The sequence below is a fragment of the Tyto alba genome, unplaced genomic scaffold, assembly GCF_018691265.1.
Source record: "Tyto alba isolate M040663 unplaced genomic scaffold, T.alba_DEE_v4.0 Super-Scaffold_2, whole genome shotgun sequence".
In the NCBI taxonomy this organism is placed as follows: domain Eukaryota; kingdom Metazoa; phylum Chordata; class Aves; order Strigiformes; family Tytonidae; genus Tyto; species Tyto alba.
Genome location: NW_024881282.1, coordinates 14,854,945 through 14,872,969, shown reverse-complemented (window position 1 = coordinate 14,872,969; position 18,025 = coordinate 14,854,945). Strand labels below are relative to the sequence as shown.

Below are 18,025 nucleotides of genomic sequence, written 5' to 3'. Positions count from 1 at the left end.
TAAAAAACTATCTTTTGACACTCCATACTAGACAGTCTCAACCCCTATCTTAGTGTCATCTGTCCTGCCTTACCATCCTATGCTGTTTAATCTGTCTTTTTTTTTTTGCCTTGCAAGTATGGTATGTAAAAGGTTCTGAGCTGGTAAAACACTTCCTTCTCTCCTTTTTTATTCTTAGGAAAGAATTTAAATCCCATTTGCCCAATTAAAAGCTTCAAGTAATCAGAGTGATCTAACCTTTTATTTGTTGCTTCTGATAAATCTCCTTTAAGCAGATGCAGTTATAATTTTTCAAGTTGCCTTTCCTACTTGGATGATTTTTCTCCAGATATTCTTTTCCTAATTCTTTCCTTAACCTCTTCTATTTACTTGTCACTCCTGTTCCAGTGGTGGGCAGCTGCATCATCGATAATAAGCCACTGGCTTTATTGCTGGAGTGAAAGAGCAGGGTAAAAATTAGGGACAATGACAAATGAAAAGAGGAGCCTGGGAAACTGTTGTTTGCCCTATGTTGTGTGCTTTCTTTCCATCAGCTATTAAATAGCCAGTGAACTACCTTCCAGGGATAGAGAAACATCTTTTGCTATTTCCTGAAGAATATGTCAGACCATTACCCTTTCAGGTTGACATCAACAGATGTGAACTTCTCACCAATCTGTGGATGAGGAAATATTCTCTAAAATTAAGTTGTTTTTAACCTCTTCTGTACTAAAGCATTTGCACAACATAATCAGTCAGCTTGGAGAAAATGCTTCCCAGAAGTATGTAAATAAAAATCTATGACAGGCCAGGTCTCAGAAGTGCCTCCAGTGCAGTCCCAGAAGACACATCGGTTTTAACCACCATTTCAAATAACAGTCTTAAAGATGACAAGTTACATATTTGGTGTTAGGTCTGCATCTTCTGATTAAAAAAAAGGAAAAAGCAATACCACATGAGTAGAAATAATCTTACTTGTACCTTTCAAGTGCTGCAAAATGGAATACTTAAGGGATGTTCATTATAGGTTTTTCTTGCTTCTAATGCAGTCACTGTCACTGATTATTTGGCAATTGTATTGTAAATGTCCACAGCTGGTTTTGGCTTGTTATTTACAGAGCACTTCAGCTCTAGCCCATTTATAATTTAGCACCAGCTTCTAAGGGTTATGGGGGAACCGTGGATCCTCATACCAAACTGGATATTACTGAGATGTCTTTCCTATTATCATTAAGTATATCAAGGAATGATCAAAAATCATTCCAGTTAGAAAACACCAGCAAAAGAAGCCTCTTGCTACCTGTAAAAGATAAATGCTTTTCTGATGCTCTGTGGGTGGTTGCCCTGCAAACTCCCCAGTGCGTGCTATGCTGAGCTCAGACCTGGAAACAGTAATAACCAGCGCCCTGACTCGGTGTCAAGGCCTGCACAACGGGCCTTTATCAACCCTCAGCACTTAGCATATCTTCAGTTTGTACAGGCTCTATCTTTGACAATCAGATTCAAATCAGGGAGTTGTTGTGGTCTGTAGTTTGTTACTAGTTTCCTGAGAGAGTCGTAGCCTGTGATAGCTGCATGCACGTGCTTTGGATGTGGGACTATCGTAGGCTTTAATGACTGACTGATAATGGAGAACTGCAGAAACATGACTACTGAATAACATGATCTGAGGGGTTTGTCTTCTCTCATAAGACAGATGTCCCTGTTAATAATTTGCAGCATCAAATTGTAGACAGTAGGGCTTGGAGAGACACAGACATCTTTACCAATTCCTCTCCACCAAAGTCAGCTGTTCCCTAGCCATTCCTAACACCTGTTTATCTCAGCTGTTCTTTAAGATCTCTGGTGTTGGAAACCCCAAGTTTTTTTCAAATGTTTGATCCCAGATGTTCACTGTCTTTACATTTAGAATTTTAATATAATTTTCCTCTCTACAGCCTATCACTTTCTGTCCTGTAGCATGGCATTGCATAGAAGTTCAGATGATGTGTCTGTCTAAGATCACATCCTATCTCTGAGTAGACTAAGTATATATTATTGCTATATTGCTATATTGCTATATGTTGCTATATATTTTATAACTATCAATATTTTATAACTATCAATATTTTATAAAATATGCTTCGCAAATTATATAACATATATTATTATGTACTACATACATTGTTATGTTTTTTAAATAGGTATATGATAAAGAAGAGTAGAAGAATAGAACATCCAAATAATCCTCTTTCTTCTGAAATATTTTCTCACCATCAAGTTTTAGGAACTTTGGAGCTACAGGTTTCCTACCAATCCCAGACCTGAATAGAGACAAATTGTTCCCTTCCTCTTACACCATTGCTTTGAACACTATTTACCTTCCTTCAGTCTTGTCTAGATTAAATGAAACCTACTTGTAGTTTATTTCATGTCCTCCAGACCTTTGATCATCTCTGTAGTCATTCTCTAGATTAATTGCAGTTCGTCTGTATTGCTCTCAAAGTGCAGGGCCTGTGTCACCACAAGTTTACCAAAATTACTGCATACCTACCCCTTCCAAACTAACCTAGGCCATTCCCATCTTTTAATGTGTGCTTGCTTATTCTTATTTAGGTGGAAAATCTTCTACTTCTTGCTTTCAAATTGCATAGCATTTATCTCAGATCACTTCTTGTCAGGCCCAATCAAAATGTTAGCCTTGCTTTCCTCCCGTTTTCAATTCCTCTCAGACTAAGTTACTATGCAAATGTAAAACATGGAGTTTCTATTCCACCATCCATCATATTTAATGAATATATTAAATAGCACCAGATCTAAGACAGTTTTTTTTCTGAGAAAATTATCTTTATAACCTTGGATTGATAACTACAGTTTTTCAACCAACTGTGCTCACTCTTCATAATTTCATTCATCCTCTTTGCTTGTTAGACTGTCATGCATGACAGCAGCAAAAGCCTTACTAAAGACCTGTAACACATATACATGGGTCCCAGCTGGTTCACAGGGCTTTTTATTCTGTCACAGAATGAAATTAGATTGTTTCAAGATAATTTATTCTTGGTTGTTTAGTGTTGATGGTCTTACTTGGTATTACTTCTTATCTGATCTCCTAGATAATTGCTAATTATTGACAGTTTACCAACAGCATATGAGAATTACATTTGAAATCGATTGATTTAGTTTACATTGCTCACCCACAGAGGTGTTTTAGAGGTGATTGTTTCAGCTGCTTAGTTAAGTTTCAACAAGCAGTGGATACTATTGTCACACTTAGTAATTGGACAATTTTAAAAATTCTTGAACTTCAGGAGACTAAGGATTTTGTGATTAAGCCAGTGTGGCATTGTAACTCTATGTTCTCCGTTTACTTTGCTCTGAGAGTATTTACCTCTATGACTTTAATATTTTTCTTTAGGATGCTGCCAGCAGTCTCAGTGCCCTTTTTTCCTTGCCATGCTTTCAGCCTATAGATGTGCATTGCTGGCAGTACACATGAGTACATATTTATTTTCTCTTCATGAGAACTACTGGCATTCTGTCTGTTTTTTCTGTAATATATGCAAGTAAGGAACTCCAGTGTGGTGTCTTTTACTAAAGCATGGTCATGAAGACAGAAGCATCATTAGATTTTGTGAGTTTATATGTTCTAATTTCCTAAGAATTTGTATAGTCTTCTTCCAGAGGTAATAAACTTTTGAAGGCAAGCCAAACCTCAAGTTTAAATGAATTAACAGAGTACTCTTACACAGTAAGTTTAGAGTATAATAAACCCTTTTACATAAGTAAAGGAAAAAGAAGAGGAGGCTATTCTGTCACTATGCAAGCTCGTTCAGCCTCTAGCAGCTATTGCAGACTCTCCTAAAAAGCTTTTTACTTTGGTTTATAATGCTGTGGATGCTCATAGTTGTTTCCCATGCCCAAACCTTCCCAGCTCCACAGCTCTTCCTAATGAAAGTCTGTGTCCTCAAATGGAGTTGAGGGTTGGAGTTGGATCTTTCAGCGCAGTTCTTTCAGTTTATAAATCAGACACTCACTGTCTGACACCTGATTAAGGAAAGTCAGCCGAGGTAGAAGACTCATCTCTGTCTCACAGAGGAATCCATAATGCCTAAACAATTTCTTGGATGTAAATGCACCAGAGAGATAGCCAAAGACGTAAACTTTACCGCAAAATGATTACTAATCATTTTACTGCAGACACTGACACATAGGTTAACTGTATAGTTTAGGAGGGTGTACTTGAGTGGGTTTTTGTTCTGTGGCAGATTTGACTGCATGGACATAGCAGGAAATGAGATGAGGTTGATTTAGCTCAGCAAAATGAAGATTGAGAGTGGGATATGATTGCTATGTGTTCATGTGTTGCAGGTAACCATTGTCAGGTCAAAGTGCTACTCAATTTGAAATACAATTCTGGTTCCTAAATAAATCCAAGTAGATATAAATTGGCCATTATTCAATTAGAGTGAATATTAGATTAATATTTCTAGCTGCTAGAAAAATAAAATTCTAGATTAGTTTTTCAGTGGGATTAAGTGAGAGAAAATAAAATTCCAGCAAGACAGCAATTTCCGTTAAGATGGAGTCTAATATTGTAATGAGAAATGTTTGAGATGGTATCTCTACTTGTAAGAGGTTTAACTGCATCTTCCTTCTGTTGTCTACCTACCAAATTATATACATTAAAGGAGGCCTTAATCTCACATAGTCAGCTAGGTTTCTTTTTTAAACAATGGACAAATATAAATGCTCCACATGAAAATTTATGCTATCCTAAAATAAATATTAAAGGTAGATAGGAGAATTCTCTCTCCTTTATCTACAGAGTAGATCGAGATGACTAATATATACTGGAATCCTATTGTTCTTATGGTAGAAGTGAGGTAAGTGGAATACCACCCTATATAATTCACAAAATCAACCTTATTATGCTTAAAGTGAAAAATACAGTAGAGACTGTGTGACCCCTTCTGCTCTCTTGCATTTAATTTCTTATCTTGTAGAACTCCTTCCTGTAATATGATATCCAAAATGATGACAGTATTCCAGGCTTGGCCATGCTGGCTCTTAAGTAGTGAGTACAGTCATTTAGACCTCATTTGCCCCAAAGTGCATTAATAATCTGTGGAAACCAATAGTTATTCAGTAGTCTGGGAAGGTTGAGATTTCAAGTGTTTTAAGACTTATATGGCCAGAATTTGTGACAATAGGTGCTAGCATGGGAATCTTTTTGATAAAAAATGGACTGAAAAGACCTTAGTAATGGTGAAATAAATGTAAGAACACCAGAACATAACAGGACGGAACATACTTTTCTGGATCATCAAATTCCTTTCCCTGCTCTTGCAGGCAATTAAGTATCTTATACTCTTCTTAAAAAATGCTTGAATCAATATTTGCTGTGTGTATCTAATTAAGCAGAAATAATAAAGCAGGAGAGTTTGCCTTCTCTGTTACAATTAAACATATTTATAGTCTTGTGCTGCAAGAACCAGTTTTAATTACAGACTCTTAACTTTAATTAACTGTAATTGCAAATGGGCAAAGTAGGAAATTTACTTATAAGATATATTGATGTAGGGAGAATGGATCACACTAAGATTCTAGAGCTCTGCATCAGACACATGCTATAGTCCAGCAAACAATGCAAAAATCTGCTATTTCATCCTGTAATAAGTTCTACTTCAGAAGATGAGCTACTGTCTAGGGAATGTATGTACTTAATCTCCTATTTAAGCAATGATTTTCTTCCAAATACAGGCAAGGAAAGAGGAAATGGTACTGGACAAACAAGCTAATTCTAAGTATTCTTCACTAGCAATGATGACTCTCTGTTTTGATAAATCATACTGAATGTATTACTGAAATAAAAATATAATCACTTTCTATTATTTGAAAAATAAAGGAGAAAGTGTTTAATCAACTGCAGTTTTTGGCTGGTTAACTGAAGTTGTTAACTTCTCAGGAAAAAAAAAATGACCATGATCCTGCTGAAGGGTTTGTTTCCTTGTATAAAGATTAAATGCTAGCAAAATAATTTTATACTGGATTAGTTTTACAGGGTGCATAAAGATATGTAATTTAAATCAATGATGTTATTATTGTCACTTAGTTTAAACAAGATCTGAATGTCCACTGAAGGCATCTTATTTTTTTTGAAGGAATTTTTAATTTTTTTAATGGGCTGAATTTATTGTCTGTTCAAATAAGTTCACTATAAATTATTTAAATGATGTTTAGTAGCAAATGATTGCTGCACATATGAAGAAGCGGTTCAAGATAGATATGGAATTTGCCAGCATACTGCTCAGTATGATGGTTTCTGCATTTCAGATTGTTGTGCTACTGCAATTCAGTGAATAGTTTATTCAAAACTGAGAAGCCCATGAGGAGCAAAGAAAGTTAGAAAACCTGTTTCCTATGAATAAAAATACCCTGGTTGCTATGCACTTCAAAAGGTGATAGAGAGCAGCCTTGCAATGACATCTACCTGCTCCCTCTGTACCCGTGTATGGTTCAGCATTTTGTGTCCGGCTGGCTTAATTGTAGCCCAGGTCAGTCTTGATTGAATGTAGGTGACACTTCCCTCTGCTGTGGGCCTTTGAAGTGTGGGGGAAGACCTTACTGGTGAAAACTGAGGCAAAGAAAGCATTGAGTACCTCAATCTCACCTCCGTCCTTGGTCACTGGGTCTACCAGTCTGTTGAACAGTGGGTCCACATGAAATTCCTTAGTCTTCCTTTTGCTTCTAGTGTACTTTCAGGTGTAACAGTTTTTGCTGGTCTTGACATCCTTTGCTACTTTTAACTACAGCTGAACTTTAGCTTTCCTAATCCCATTTTTGCATGCATATGTATTATCTTAATGTTTCTGACAAAAGAGAGACAGAAGGATAAGAATAAGCAGTAGAGTTGTGTTATTATGAGTTGAGCAGATGTGTATTTAGGCTATTTATCTTAGGCTAACATAAACATAACATAGCTAATGTTACGTTAATGATGCTAACCATTGTATGCACGGTCCATAATCTACAAAGACATGGTGTTCCTGCTCTGAATCCTGGTCTCATGGTGTTTGTTTGCCTTTACTGATTGTAGGAGTTGGAGAGATTAACTTTATTAAACTGAACTTACTCTTTGTGAACACTTCCCATGCTATGTAGGAGATGCAGCATGACTTTTTGGGTAGTAGATAATAGCAGGAGGACCTTTCATGTACAGTTGCAGCACATATGGAAGGAATGGGAGAGAAACTGATGGCCTGAGAATTGAGGGAGTTAGACGCATGATACTGGTTGGAGAAAAACAATATTTCTTAAAACATGGTGGATTGGGTTTTTTAGGATGAATTGGGGTGAAATAAGGTAGAGGGAGTACGGATGCTCTGGGGAATTCTGAGGTCAGAGGTCCTTCAGTGACTTTTTTTGGAAGATGGTCATTACATCTTAAAGTCTGAATTGGCCATGGAGAGGGATATTGCAGTAGCCATACTGAGAGTTAGTAGAAGTATGATAAAGACACTTGTAGCAGCTGATATGTTGATAAATTTGTGTTAATTCAAATCTTTCACAGCCTTTCCTTAGCTAAATGAATGTCCTGGTACAATGATGTTTTAAGTTGTTGCTAAGAAATCAAGGACTTTTCAACTTCTCATGTTCTGTTAGAACACAGGTACACAAGAAGCTGGGAGGGAGCAGAGCCAGAGCAACACATCAAATTGGCCAATGAGATGTTCCATATCATGTGACATCATGCTCAGTATATAGACAAGGGTTGATCAGGGAGCTCAATGTCGCTTCCAGGATTGTGGTTTTGGGATTCTCACTTCTCTGGAAATGCTAGCCGGGAACAATCTGGGCATTGGTTGGTGTGTGGTGAGCAATCACATTGTGCATTACTCACTTGTATTTTCTATTTTTACTAAAATTATTATCATTATTAATTTAATTTTATTTAATTTCAATTATTAAATTGTTTTTATCTCAACCTACAAGTCTCGTTACCCTTATCCCTCCAATTTTCTCCCCCATTCCCAGGGTTGGGGGAGGGTGAGCGAGTGGCTGTGTGGTGTTTGGCTGCTGGCCGGGTTTAAACCACTACAATGTAAGAAGTAGATTAAAGATCAATGAATAATAGACAGTGGTTACGTTACCAATTGTGTGCTTCTGCTGCCAGTTGAGTCAGCTGCAAAACTTGTGCTGAGAAAATATTAGCACCTATCATGGCTTTTATTGAGCAGACTAAGGAACTATGTAAGGGACTTAATACTGCATAGTTTCAGAGCTGATTGGGATATAATAGAATTTTTTACTTCAATTTCATCAATAGGACTGGGAACTTGAACTTACATTATGTGATTAACCTGCTATAAAGGACACGTCCTGCTGCTGCATTTCAGTTAGAGTTTTCTGACTCCATAGCAAAGTCTGAAAAGAAGTACCGTTCGTTCAAATAATATAATTTGCATTTTGTTATTATGATAGTGCCTACATTTGACAATAAAAAAGTTTAAGAAAAACTGAGCAACTGATACGCTGAAAAAATCTGATTGTAAGAGTTTATTCAAGTCAGGAGCTAAATCACACAGTGGCTTCCCAGATAGAGATGGATGTTCTCACCTTTTGCTACCCAAACTTGCTTAGCCCTGTAGAATCCAAGCAGCACTATAGCTTCTAATGTGAAAGAAGTAGGAAAATGAAACACAAATTAAATGTAAGTCAAATAAGAGGTTGACTATATAGTATCAAGTATCTAAATGATGGAAGCACATTTATAACTACATGTAAAGATTACATATAATAATTACTGTAGGTTATTGATATTTTGTAATAAATAGTTTTTCCAAATTGTTAGTAGAGAAACATTTCCATTTCTTTCAGACAAAACAAAATATTTAAATACCAGCAGGACGATATTTAGTTCTATGTGTAAATTCATTTTGAAAGCAAACTTTTGTATTAGTAATAAATACAAATCCTATGAACTGTGGAAGTCTAGCTGAGAAAAAAAGCTATATGCTTTTTATACTTATCCTAGATTTCCTGTATATATGTGTTGAATCTTGTAAGCTTGCTATATTTTCCTAAACTGAATAAAACACCTCAAAAGTATTCGTTTTTAAAGTAATTACTTCAGATGTCACCTTTCTTATCTGTATTTCATTGCAAATGCTGTTTCTGACCAAATCATGCTTTACTGTTACGTTTAGGGCTATCATGTTTACTATGTTATTGCATTTATACACTCAACTATAGAATAGAAAAAGAGCAAAGCAGTATGCATCAAAGGAACAATATGATAATTCATTAACAGTGCAGGAGAATAAAAGAATAATTAGAAAAACATTTCTATATCTTACTGACAGTTGACCAACCCAGATATACATGTTTTTCTAAATATCTCCTAAGAAAGAGCAGTAATTCACAATGCAGTGATCTCCCATGGCATCACATTTGTAAAGAGTCTTAAAAGCAATACAGTCAAAGTTTTTGTATCCGTTTTTAATAAATTTGTTCTTCTACATTAGAGAAACTTTATTTTTTATCAGTTAAGCTCTAAAAAAAGTGTTTAATTAAACTTGGTAGAAGCATGCTTTTACAAGATATGTAACTACACTGTGTATTGTTTTGTTTTACTTCAGTTCTAATTAATTTCACTATAAAAATGTGGTTTTTTTCCAAGCATTTCACAATTTGGATATGCAAAGGCAATGGTGAATGAAAATCAGCTCTGATCGGTTGATCAGGATCAAATAAACATTTTTTATCAGAATTTTATGATCATTACAGTGAGCCTCTTTTCTTCAGAAAGCTATAAAATTTAAGAAACATATAGCCCGATTAAAACCCTTGGCTGTAGGATTAACTTAACTGGGGTATTTCAGTCTTATTTTTGAGAGGACTTACACTTCTGTTGTGGAAGTTAGGGAACTTGTCTCCCTATGGTCTTTGTATGGCCATCTCTTAAGAGTTATTCAGTGCATAAATCTTAAAACCCAAGAGGTTTTAAAATTTTCCCTTACCTTCTTTCTCATTTTTCCACCCTCACTTGTCTTTAACTTTCTTCTCTTTCCTGTCTACCAGTTGGTTTTCACCTTACCAATACACTCCCATATTCCATGCTTGAAGATTTTCAGAACCACGTTACAGTCCTTTAAGGTATAACTTTCAAAACTGGGCAGTCTGCCATCTGCTTTCTCTCCTGTGATCATTCCTTTCTACCATTTCATCCCTTGTCCAATTTAACACACTTGTAGGCATACCAAAAGACTAATGAATTACAGTTTTTGACACTAATATTTTCACCAGTGCCAGTAACATTTTATTTCTTTTGGTTTTCATGTTTTCTATGAAACCTCTCCGAGGACTGTGTTTTCAACATATATATATATTTTAAATTTAAAATATCTGGAAAGATGAATGGAAAAAATTAGACTAGCCATATAACTTATTTATTTATATTAGCATATGTCCATGCTCTCTCATATGCTTCGAACCCACAGTAACTGAGACAGCCTTTGTAGAGATCTTGAGGAATAGAAGAGAATGAGATCTAACTTTATTCCATATCATGAAATGATAGACATAGTCTGAACTAAGGCTGTAAACTTGCCATTATATCACAGTATTAATACTGTCTGCATATTGAGCAATGTTACAGTTGTCAATTTCGATATATTCCACATTCCATACCTGTGATTATCTTGCAAAAAAAAATTGTCATTTTAGATTTAAGACTATGGCAATTCGAAGCATTCCCAATGCTGCAGAGGACTATATCTCTGGAACTGAGAGGCCGAGAGGCAAAAAGGAAGTTTATATTAAAGTTAAATATAAACAATATAGAAGAAATAATATCTTCTAATGTTACTTTTTATGAAGATGTTTTGAGTCACAAAGGACTGATTTTTTTACTGTCATTTAAATACTTAAAATCATATTCATTAGTAAGTAATGAATAAAATTGCTCATGGTTATTATTTTGTGGAAAGTACTGAAAATAGTGAAGTGTATTTGAGCATATGTGTGTAAAGAATCATTAAGCTACCATTCAAAAAGAGAAAAGATGAAGTTGTGAATATTATGTAGTTTAACAGAGCAATTCTAGGAGAGAAAATTATTTACAAATGAATTTCTATCGAAGATTGGGATCTTATTTGACTGAGATAATAAGAGTCATGAATTAGATTTTCTTCTTGTTAAAGATAATGTAGCATATTTTGTAGCATTCCTCAGCAAACTTAGCTTTGATACAGTTCATTTTATGTTTCAATAATTAATTACTAAGTGATTAATAACTAATATGAGACATGAGGAATGGCTGAGGGTTTCAGTAGTAGAAGAATGGACATTTCAGAGCTATCATGAAGCAAGAATTGGCAGAATTTGTTGGCAAGACACTGAGTGGAGGACTGAATAGGATATCAAGGTTATGAACTGTAATAATGAAAAGGATGGTAGAGATGGAGAATAATAGATGTCATACAGTGTCGTCAATATGCTTTTACCATGTACAAATTCAATTTATGACTGAGCATTCAATTTTAGATGTCAGAAAAACATCAGCAGGGTGAAGAGGAGCAACTAGATCCAAAATGTAAGTTAGATAGTTGCTGAAGTAGTGATGGGGATAAGAGTAATAAGAGCAAGTGAAGGCAGCCTGCCTACTTTTCTGAGGCAGAAGGGAATTTAGAGTTTCCATCTTTGTGTGCCTTGCTGTCCTGTGCAATCCCTCATCCCTCATTCTGCAACTGCTGACTCCTTTCATGCCATTACTTGTCTTTGCTCTGAGCTGTGACTTAGCACCAAAATAGACCAAATAAAGAACTTAGGGTGAATGACATCCTGAGGGGATGGTGGCTTTCAGAAAAGCCACCTGAACGCACCTTAGGCTCATGTGGAGTCTCTGGGACTCCTTCTACCATCTGAGCAGATGTGGGCTATTTTCACTGCCTTGTGCTGTTGATACTGGCTGTCTCTGGACAGGGGCCGTCTTCGCATGTTACCACTGTTCTTCAGATCATCTTTGTATTTAAATATATATTTAAACAATGAACTTGAGATCTGATTTTTTTTTTTTTTTCATACCCAGCCATTCCAGTGAAGTCCTTCAGAATATCTGCTAGTTCTAGCAAAGGTGTCAGAAAGTAGTACGTTCATCCAGAGAAAATGTAGTTTTGCTCTAAAAACAATTCTCAAGCTTAGCTGAATGCTTTCTTTTGGAAATACTATGGTAACCTGAAAGCAGTATCTTAGCATGTAAAAATGTTACAATGCTTTATTTTTTTCTAGATTAAAAAAGGAAGCACTTTTTTCATGAAGCAGCCGTACATATCAGAAGGATGTGTGGGATACCAAATGACGATGGGAAGTTTTGATAGAAGAGTGCTGGAAAAACAGAGGTTTTTTGTGTAAACCTGTGAAAGAATTCTGCCTATGTAACACGTAGCACAATCCAGTTTCACTAAAAACTATGCAAAACCTGTGGAGGACAAAATAGGGAAAAAAGTGTAGTCTTAAATGTTGACTGTCTAGGTCTTTTTCTTCTTCTTGAAGTAAAATGCAGCTGGCTTCTGATTCCAGTGCTGTGTAGTGACTGGTTACAAAGTGCATCGAAGTCAGGGTTTGTGGTGTCCCTGCTGCATTAAAAATATGGAGCGTATAAATGATTAAAATATTTTTATTAATTATTATTTAAAATGGATATGCTCTTGCATAAAACAGAACTAATAATTTCTCTATTTCCACACAGCCGAGGCAACGAGAATAGACTAGCACTACGACGACAGACCATTCTCCGGGAGAAGGGGAGGAGGCAGGCCAGTCGAGGGCCTGCTTATATGTTTAATGACCGCTCAACAAGTCTTTCTCTTGAGGAGGAACGCTTTTTAGATGCAGCAGAATATGGGAATATTCCAGTGATTCGCAAAATGCTGGAAGAATGTCCCTCACTCAATGTGAACTGTGTGGACTATATGGGGCAGAATGCCTTGCAGCTGGCAGTTGCCAATGAGCACCTGGAGATCACAGAACTTCTGCTGAAGAAGGAGAACTTGTCTCGGGTTGGGGATGCCTTGCTTTTGGCTATTAGCAAAGGTTACGTTCGGATAGTGGAAGCCATCCTAAACCATCCTGCGTTTGCCGAAGGCAAGAGGCTTGCACTGAGTCCTAGCCAGTCGGAGCTTCAGCACGATGACTTCTATGCATACGATGAAGATGGCACAAGGTTTTCCCATGATGTTACACCAATCATTCTGGCCGCTCACTGCCATGAGTATGAGATTGTCCACACCCTGCTGAGAAAAGGAGCTCGGATCGATAGGCCACATGACTATTTCTGCAAGTGCAGTGAATGCAATCAGAAACAAAAGCATGACTCTTTCAGCCATTCTAGATCCAGAATCAATGCCTACAAAGGTCTGGCCAGCCCTGCTTATCTGTCTTTGTCCAGTGAGGACCCTGTAATGACTGCCTTAGAGCTCAGCAATGAGCTGGCTGTGCTTGCCAACATCGAAAAAGAGTTTAAGGTGAGTAGAGGGATGCTGATCCAGAGAGACACAGAATTACAAAGTTCAATCAAAGGTCTTTCTCCCATTCTTTGAGCAGTAAGAGATCAGTATCATCTTCATAAATCATCAGGATAATGTGGGAAAATGTGTAATTGTTTAATGAATAGAAGATTTAAACCTTAGGGAATGTCTTACTGCTCTGTGTTGACTGTGATTCATGCTGCTTATGTAGAATATGCCTGTGAACTAATTTTCCACTTATCAGGCAGGATAGTAAAGGAGGCCCTTCAAACCCATGGATGAAGCTGGCTTAGGACAGGGGAAGGAGGAGAATAAAGTGGTACAGTTTGGTCACTTATACAACACAAATTGAACAATTCTATTAAACCCTCATGGATTCTCATTATTTTCTCGTAGCTGGACTGAAAGCTTTCTCACGCCTCACAATGTTTTGCATTTATTCACAAAAAGGACTCTAAATAATGCCCTTTTCCTTTTTTAATATGCTGCTTTTCTCTGGTATTTCTACTCACCTCTTCCTCTTTTTTACTTATTTATACTTAGTTATATGTGAACTCTGTAAAGTTGAAGACTTTTTCAGTGTTTTTTTATAGAATTTTTGATGTTACACAAATGCATGATTTTGAAAAAAAAAAAAAAAAGTAATAGTTGGGACTCAGGGATTCAAGGCCCCCAAGATCCTCTAAGCGAGTGTTCTTTGTTTTTTTTTTTTTTGTTATGTAACTACAATGGTTCACAACCTACAAAAATATTTACCAGTTTACTCGTGTTAAGACACAAATGTGTCTTAAGTAGGAACGTAAGCTTTTTGCTCTCAGTAAATGCAAAATCAGGTCTTGTGCAAACACTGGCAGTGTTAATTATGACTTAGGTTAGCTAAAATCCCGTGGACTGGGTTTACCTTATGAGACCCTGTTGAAAGCAGATGCTAGTATATGATACTACTGTGACAGAGCAAGATATGTAGACTTCACTAGCAGGAGATCAAACACCCTCCAAAGCAGTATTAGAATAATTTCCAGCACTGTATTAGGAAGAGTTTGAAGTTGTCATGATCAATATTTAATGTTAAACTTCTTAGCAGTGGTACAATTCGCAAGGCTGTCAACCTGTCTCTGCTCAGCCAACCTGAGCTGAGATGCTGCAATTCTGAATCACTCCTGACTTGTGCTCATAGGTGTATCTTTGTGTCACCAGTCTGTTGTAAGAATCTGAAATATTTCTTGGAGAGGGAAAAGAAGGAAGAGGAATGCACAAGGGGATCTTAAAAACAACAGCTAAACAGCTGGAATAGGAGCAGAGGAGAGTTTTTATTTTACATCAGTAAGACAAAATGCTGGGAAGAGCACTTCAGCTTAACACAGAGGATGAATGTCTGCCCCATGAAGTCCCTGGCAGAAATTGTTAGGACCTCAATGGACTGAGATTTAATCCACTGCTTTCATGTACAGTTCAGAAAAAAGTATTAAACCACATACTCTTGTTTCTTTCTCTTTAGCAGCTGCTGAAGATGTGAACAAAAGGACTTGATTAGCTTAAAGGGGACTAAATTTAGAATAGAACAGAAAAACATTTTTCATACGCCATAAATGCAGCCTGTTAAGTTCACAGCTATGTTGAGATAATTAGCATGTCTGATTTGTAGGGACTGTGTATCTATCTCCGTTTACCACAGTGGGAACGACAGAAACTACGATTATTATGATAAATAAGATCATCATCTGGAACAGGCAGCAAGAAGTGTCCTTCAAATGTATGTTGCAGTACACAACTGGTGAGATGAACTGGAAGTGCTGTATTTGTCCCTGGTGCCACCAGGGCAGGGAATGGCGCACACAGGTGAGAAAAGGTGGGATGGTTCAGAGCAAGCTGCTGCAGCCTGCCCTGAAGTGCCATGAAGAGGTCCTTTCTTGGCATAAACTGGCTCATCCATGAGTGACTTGTATTTTTAGTTCATCTTTTGTCTCAGTTGCCTTCTCTAAAATTAGAGCTCCACTTTTAGTGTAGTGTTGTATAAAGAATTGCAACAGAGTTGTTGAGGTACCGTCTGTCAGCAGAAACAGGAGGCTGGGCAAAAACCAGAGTAGCTCCATATTGCTGGGTGTTAATCAGCCAAGCTCTGCTGGGGATGTACATACTCTAGAGTGAAGGTGAATAGGAACAATGAGGAGCAGGAGCACAAGGCAACACAGAAATTTAACTCTCCTGTAATTTAAGGTTTCACCAGGAGCAGGTGGCTGGCAACATAAGGTCTTTTGGGAACATTTTTGCATGTTCTAAAATCATATGGTGGTTCTGGATTAATATTAAAGACCATGGAGTACGTTTATACGTGCATTGACAAAAGTTAACATTTACACTATTGACAAGTGATAACATTTACAGTGTCTAGACAGGCTGGGGGTTTGATTGGGAAATACTTGGCTTAGGTTCAGTGCAGGCAATACAAAGGTTGTGTGTACAAGTTGCAGAAAATGGACACTGTCATCTTTACTGAGTCTGGGCCTGGGTTTATTTGTGCTCCTGCAAGCTCATGTCCCTGATGGGAGCAATTTATCTAACAATTGTTAGATAAATTTATTTATTTCGGGAGTTTGTTACAATTATCCAGGTAGTGTAGTCCCCGAGTAAAAATGTGGTTTTCGTAAAAATGTGTTACACGTGTTAGTGTAATCAAAATCAGTATATTCTTAGTGCTTAGATTAGCTGGACATGGCAAATCTTTAGCTCCACCTAGGGTTTGCCTGAGCCGTTTAAAGTATTATAAACCTTATATAAATTAAAATCGAACTTTCTGGTAATACACTGGTTTACAAGTGCTGATGGGGTATTGTTGCAGGGGAGCTTCCTGGTGGGTCCCTACAGCAATCAGTGCACGCATAATTCCCAGGTCTTCCTCAGAAGCAATGGAAAGGGTTAATAGTCAACTGTGACACTGGTTGTTTCATGGCTATCTTGTAAGTTACTTCTCCCTCCTGTCTTACACCATGAGGTATTGTTAGAGATAACACGGACCATGGAACTGTGATTCACACAAAATAGGAAATGCCATAATTAGTGGAAACCACTGTTCTCTGGAATAAACTCCTTTCTTTGCTTCAAAGCTCTGTAGCAGTGTCATCTAGCATTATGTGCCTGTTGCATTTGTTTTCAGATACTGTTTTTACAAGTATCCTAGAGGAACATTCTTTATTAGGAGTAAAACCAGAAAAAAGTAGAAGATGACTTCTGAAGGAAGACTAACTGGACAGATGTGTCAAGCACAGTGTAGGAGTATTTCTGTACCACACAAACAGCTAATTCAGGCTTCCTGAGTAATTCTGAAAACTTCAGGATTTTCTGAACACCATTTAATTTAGCTTTTTATGACATGACTAAGTGTGCAGCTTTACGAGGTTTGATATTATGTAGGATATTTTTATTTTGTGGAATTGTACTCATATTTTCTGTCATCTAAATTGTTTGTCCACTCTAGAACTATTATCTCTACTGTGTCTATAAGGATGTAGATGATATCTGACAAATGTTGTCCTGCAGAAATGTGACCTGGAGTTTTGAGAGTGATGGCTGTGGGCCAGTGCTGTTCAAAATGGATAAGGTTTGCATTTAGTACAAAGTTCACTACAGCTATAATGGCAACAGACTGTTTTATTGTTTAATGGGATGGAGTGGAAAGGGTATTTTTAAATTAAACAGATATGTTACTGTTTGCTGTATTAAAATTAATACACCTAATAAGGTTGTCTGAGTTTGCTTTTCTGATGAGAAGCAAAATTCAATTTATCATCTCAAAGTCTGATTTGCTGTTTGTTTTCATTTATACAATCCCTCATTACAGAAATTTGATTCTGGTCTTCATTACGGGTATTGTCAGCTCTCTTAAAGAAAAGGTAACATCAACCTTTTAGAGAAGAACAACTGAAGCACTGAAGGAGTAAGGACCACTTTTTTAAGGAGAATAACATGTTTATCTACCTGCTAAGATGCCTAAATCTAACATTTAGGTCCCACTTAGATTCACAACGGACTTTGAATCCTAAATCCTTGTATAGCTGTACCCGTGTTTCTGGTCTTGGCCTCTACAGTTCACTAAGCAGGGCCAGGACATGGTCTGGAGCACTGCTCCATCTCATCTGTGGGGTTCAGTGTCAGCCTGTGTCCTGAGAGCGTTTTCATCCTGGGCACAGTCTGCGGGACAGCAGGAGCCTGTGGCTGGTCACAGGAGGCTGTGTGGAGAAAGCCCCTTTCTTCAGGGAGAAGTGGCTATGGTAATGCTCTCCTGGTCGTGCTCTCCTGCTTACATGGTCAGAGGTAAGGCAGATCGTGGTCAGCTGAGGTTTTTAGAGTCACTGTGGGCTGCTTGCTCCCTTATCTGGGACACCAAGACAGTTTGTGGCTGCTCCTAACCCAAAGGGCAGCCTCTCAGCAGCAGCCACTCACCCCCACCCCTCCTGTCATTCCTCTACCACCAGCGTCTTCTTCCCCTGGCTCCTCATCAATAAGTTAAGCCAAATTACCACATTCCCGTGGCTCACATT

General features: G+C 37.4%; 1 protein-coding gene across 1 annotated transcript in view; it reads left to right on the top strand.

Annotated features, from left to right (window-relative positions):
• Positions 1-18,025, top strand: part of TRPC6 (transient receptor potential cation channel subfamily C member 6) — a 104,748-nt gene that overhangs the window by 51,961 nt on the left and 34,762 nt on the right. Inside the window, exon 2 of the mRNA XM_032991171.2 lies at positions 12,710-13,484. Coding sequence (XP_032847062.2) covers positions 12,710-13,484 — 775 coding nt within the window. The remainder of the gene's footprint in view (positions 1-12,709; positions 13,485-18,025) is intronic.